At 38.2% G+C, this 5,556-nt stretch overlaps 1 protein-coding gene across 1 annotated transcript; it reads left to right on the top strand.

Moving 5' to 3' along the window:
• The first annotated feature begins 653 nt into the window (after positions 1–653).
• On the top strand, positions 654–4,672 carry LOC107778329 (luminal-binding protein 4-like). Its single transcript, NM_001425818.1, is given in 8 exon segments — positions 654–821; positions 1,695–1,962; positions 2,048–2,262; positions 2,366–2,608; positions 2,861–3,340; positions 3,422–3,576; positions 3,680–3,762; positions 3,872–4,672. Coding segments are annotated over 8 exon segments (2,004 nt in total). The 5' UTR covers positions 654–760; the 3' UTR covers positions 4,371–4,672.
• Positions 4,673–5,556: the final 884 nt, after the last annotated feature.

Below are 5,556 nucleotides of genomic sequence, written 5' to 3'. Positions count from 1 at the left end.
CTCTGACTATTTTTAATATTTTCTTAATTCATCACCCTTTAGAGAGTTTGATAAGTCGTATAAAAGTACATATGTTATTGCATTCTACTTCTACTAGTGACTTTTACATGACATTTTAAAAAAATATCGAAAATTAACCGAACCGTACCGATACCGAAGAGAAATCGACATGATTGAGACGATTTTGAAAAGTCTAATTTTGGTTATGTATAATAGAATAACCGAAAAATTTATATGGTACAAATTTTAGAAAATAACCTCGGAACCAAACGATTCACACCTCTGCTCTCTAGCAACGCAAGGTTTTAGGCGCCAAATGCCAAGCGCTTACGTGGTTTACCTGAAAACCCTTCCTATGTCACCGACCAATCAATATGTGAAACCAACGGTTTAGATCTTTCCAACAGAAAATAGAAGCTGATTGGCATCTCTCCTCTCCTGATTGGTCCATGTCATCTCCCATGACATGCTTACACTTCTTTTTACCTCTAAATTCGTTTTAAAGCAAAGTGGCAACTGCTCATTGGCTCACACTCTCACCTACTTGCATCTGATTGGTCCACGTCATCAGATATGACACCATCATCAAAAAAAAATTGAGGGAAGACGAACCCTTTATATATATATGTATGCTGGTTCTCTAGTTGATATTTGAAGTGTCCATAACCGTCATAGAGAACGAAGAAGAGAGGCGAAGGAGGAGTTGTTAGCCTGTGTTTTAAGAAAGTTGATAAGTGGAACGTGTTCAGATCGTGGAGCAATGGCTGGTGGTGCGTGGAATAGACGTGCATCCTTGATCGTCTTCGGGATCGTCTTGTTCGGTAAGCTTTTCAATGCAAATCTTATCTTCAATTGATATTTACCTTCCTGGGTTGATGCAAATCTCACCGGCAAAATTCGAATTTGAATGAGTTTTGAGCAGCTCAAGACATGTTTAGCAATGATAGTTTCAATTGTCCGACAATTAGGTTAATAGATTAATGTCATTTACTTTTAGATGTTTAGACTATAGTCAGTTTTTGCCATCATATTCTGCAATCTTCAGATCTACTACCTGTCTGTTAGTTCAGAGGGTAGTGGTATGAAATCACTTGGATACAAGAGACTGAATGCCTAATTCAGTTGATTTCTGATCATCGTGATTACTTAATAAAAAAAACAAAAAAGGAAATATATATATACATTTATTGTTAAAAATCATGAAGTTTGAGTGAGTTTCAATTTTCAGTTCCTATTCCTTTCCTTTTTGCGGGCAATCATGTTTTATTAAATGCATATACGAGAGCCACCCTATTATACTACTAGAAGTGTGATTGCGAAAATAATCCTCCAATGCCTTCTGATATATTCTTAAACCTCTTTTAAATGAGATATTTCTATTATTCTCAGCTTTCCAGCTTCCTCTCTGGGGAGCACTACAGAAATTTGTCGTATGTGTTAAAAATTGCAATGACTAGCAATGCTATTTTTGAAAAACAAATGTGAAAGAGACACCTGGATATGAAGGGACGCTGAAGGACGTTAAGAAGAAAAAAAATTGCTATATTTGGTCCTAACATTGGAATATTCCTTTGACCTTTGTTTGGGGAAAGGGTGTAGTTTAGCCCCTTAAACTGGAAAAAAGTGATAACTATAGATGTTCACAGTCATAACTCATAATAATGTATTGAGTTGGTTGTTTTGTTTCTCTACAGGGTGCTTGTTCGCATTTTCTATAGCCACAGAAGAAGCTACCAAGTTGGGAACAGTTATTGGAATAGATCTTGGAACAACTTACTCATGTGTTGGTGTTTACAAGAATGGACATGTTGAAATTATAGCAAATGACCAAGGTAATCGTATCACCCCTTCATGGGTTGCCTTCACTGATGGTGAGAGGCTGATTGGTGAGGCAGCAAAGAATCTAGCCGCTGTTAACCCAGAGAGGACCATCTTCGATGTCAAAAGACTTATCGGAAGAAAGTAATGCATTGTCTTTTTTTGTAAATAATATGTCTGAATGTCTGTGTGATATAATATCAATGACTCTAACCTATCTATTTGATAGGTTTGATGACAAAGAAGTACAAAGGGACATGAAACTTGTTCCGTACAAGATTGTTAACAAGGATGGTAAACCATATATCCAAGTTAAGATTAAAGATGGGGAGACCAAGGTCTTCAGTCCTGAGGAGATCAGTGCAATGATTCTGACCAAGATGAAGGAAACAGCTGAAGCTTACCTCGGAAAGAAAATCAAGGATGCAGTTGTCACTGTTCCAGGTAACATTGAAAGCTCCTTCTCTGGATAGATTGTGCTTTACTCCAATTATTGTGTGATATCATTGCTGAGATTTTTATGCATCCTCTCCTTTAAATCCTGCAGCATACTTTAATGATGCCCAGAGGCAGGCCACTAAGGATGCAGGTGTAATCGCTGGACTAAATGTGGCCAGAATTATTAATGAGCCAACTGCAGCAGCTATTGCCTATGGATTAGATAAGAAAGGTGGTGAAAAGAACATCCTTGTCTTTGACCTTGGTGGTGGGACATTTGATGTTAGCATCCTCACCATTGATAATGGTGTTTTTGAAGTTCTTTCCACAAATGGAGACACTCACCTGGGAGGTCAGCACCCTTTTTCTTAACTCTATAAATTGCTGTACTTTTTATTGTTAGGTTTCTATATTTTCCCCATTTATTGATGTGATACTAAAAATTCCACTAGTTATTTTTTTTTCCTTTCGTTATCTGAATTAGCTTGGAGAAAATTTATGCTAGTTGATGAATTTCAAGTTGTAAACTAGTTCAATAGCTCTGAGTGTAAATCAGCTTTGTTCACAATTCACATTGAACACATTTATGGCTTCTTGATTGCAGGAGAGGACTTTGACCAGAGGATTATGGAGTACTTCATTAAATTGATTATGAAGAAGCACGGAAAGGACATCAGCAAGGACAACAGGGCCTTGGGTAAGCTTAGAAGAGAAGCTGAGCGTGCCAAGAGAGCTTTGAGCAGTCAACACCAAGTTAGGGTTGAGATTGAATCTCTTTTCGATGGTGTGGATTTCTCTGAACCACTTACTCGGGCACGTTTTGAGGAGCTAAACAATGATTTATTCAGAAAGACAATGGGACCTGTTAAGAAGGCTATGGATGATGCTGGGCTGGAGAAAACCCAGATTGATGAAATTGTCCTTGTTGGTGGAAGTACCAGGATTCCAAAAGTTCAACAGCTTTTGAAGGATTATTTTGATGGCAAGGAGCCCAACAAGGGTGTTAACCCTGATGAAGCAGTTGCTTATGGTGCAGCCGTACAAGGAGGAATTTTGAGTGGCGAGGGAGGTGATGAAACCAAAGGTATTGCTTCTTCTTTATCCCTTTGATGGAGTGTTTTGAGAAAAACATATATCTGACAAATAACTTCTGGAATTTAACCAGATATTCTTCTTCTGGATGTGGCTCCACTCACTCTTGGTATTGAAACTGTTGGTGGAGTGATGACTAAGCTGATCCCAAGAAACACTGTTATTCCTTCTAAAAAGTCTCAAGTCTTCACCACTTATCAGGATCAGCAGACAACAGTGACAATCCAGGTATCTCCTCAGAACTATTTTTTTAGTGAGCTCAAAGTGTTGTGGAAGTCTCAAGAGATGACTTATGACTGGACTCTTCTGACATGAAAATTCTTACCTTCAGGTCTTTGAAGGTGAACGCAGTCTCACAAAGGACTGCAGACTGCTGGGGAAGTTTGATTTAACCGGAATAGCTCCAGCTCCAAGGTACCTGTCTAACTGCACCTAGTTGAGATGTCCAATGAGCTGCTCTGCCTGCTTGACTTAAATAATATTATTGCCTGCTTGACTAAATTTTTTCATATGTTTTCAACAGAGGAACTCCTCAAATCGAGGTTACATTTGAAGTTGATGCAAATGGTATTCTAAATGTCAAAGCTGAAGACAAAGCCTCTGGAAAATCAGAGAAGATCACAATCACCAATGACAAAGGTCGCTTGAGTCAAGAAGAGATTGAGCGTATGGTCAAGGAGGCTGAGGAGTTTGCAGAGGAGGATAAGAAAGTAAAAGAAAGAATTGATGCCAGAAACAGCCTGGAGACATATGTATACAATATGAGGAACCAAATAAATGACAAGGACAAGCTTGCAGACAAGCTAGAGTCTGATGAGAAAGAGAAGATTGAAACCGCGACAAAAGAAGCGCTTGAATGGTTGGACGACAACCAGAGTGCTGAGAAGGAAGATTATGAGGAAAAGCTGAAAGAAGTGGAAGCTGTGTGCAACCCAATAATCACTGCGGTGTATCAGAAGTCTGGTGGAGCACCGGGAGGAGAATCAGGTGCTAGCGAGGATGATGATCATGACGAGCTGTAGATGATTGCTAGTTTACAAGTTTTATGTTATCACAAGTGATAGGATACACAGGGTTTTCTCATATAATTTTCCTGTTGACAGTGACTATCAGAAATAGATTAAGATGAGGAGGAAGACGTTGATGAGGCACATTGATCAATTTTAGAGTTGGTTATTCTAAATTGATTAATTAAGGACGGCAAAAGAACCTTCCTCTTGTTCATTCTTGGAAGACATGTATAGAGACAGTCATCAATTTAGAGTTGGAACTTTTGTATTCTTTCAGATGTGAGATTAAAATTAAACTTTGCAGTGAAGCATTTAACTATGATTTTAGTAGTTTTAACTTTGTCCCAAGCCGAAACTTTAAGAAAAAGCCTAAAGAATAAGGAGTAATTATGACAAGTTGACAACGTAGGAATCAGTCTTCTGTTCAGTTGGCATTTTATACCAATTCAACCGGCTTGCTGTGCAGGAAATCATGGGTGCTTAAATATATCCTGGAACTAACATAACCGTCATGCTGCTAGCAGCTGAGTTGGTTTTTTATTTTTATTTTTTAAATCGAATAAGTCACACCTCTGCCATTAAGAGAAGATTGTAATGTTTTAATTGTAACATAAAAGAAAAACCAATAGAAAAAAGAAAAAGAAAAGAAAAACAGGGTAGAATTCCTGAAACCAAACGAAAAGGATTAAGAAAATTGTAAGATTTTACTTGGCATGCGCTATGCATCTCGATATCATCGAAATCAAGAAGTTTCATGGCCCAGAAGCTGCTTCTAATTACATGTCCAGCATGTTTGTGTAGGTGAGTTGTGGTCTTGTGGAGCACATCATCTGAATTAGGACTGGAGTATGCATATCATCTTCAGAGCAACCAAAGATGGATATGGGTTTATCATGAATGGCGAATTAGTAGTTCTAACTCTAAGGATTGGATGGCTTGGAGAACATGGGTGTCGCATCCTTGTCTAGGCGGAGCTAGAGAAGTAGATACGGGTTCGGATGAATCTAGTAGGTTTTGCTTAAACTATGTATTTGTATTTTGTATTAGAAAATTCACTAAATATGTATAAATATTTAACGGGGAACCCCATAACTAAAATGAGTTACGGGTTCGGTGAAAATTCAAAACCCATAAACTTCGAATCCTGGTTCCACCCTCTCTCACTGACTCTATATATTCCCCAATGGAAGGTGGACTC

This window comes from Nicotiana tabacum, chromosome 21 (assembly GCF_000715075.1).
Source record: "Nicotiana tabacum cultivar K326 chromosome 21, ASM71507v2, whole genome shotgun sequence".
Lineage (NCBI taxonomy): Eukaryota > Viridiplantae > Streptophyta > Magnoliopsida > Solanales > Solanaceae > Nicotiana > Nicotiana tabacum.
Note: the sequence above shows the minus strand (reverse complement) of the source record. Positions and strands in the feature narration are given on the sequence as shown.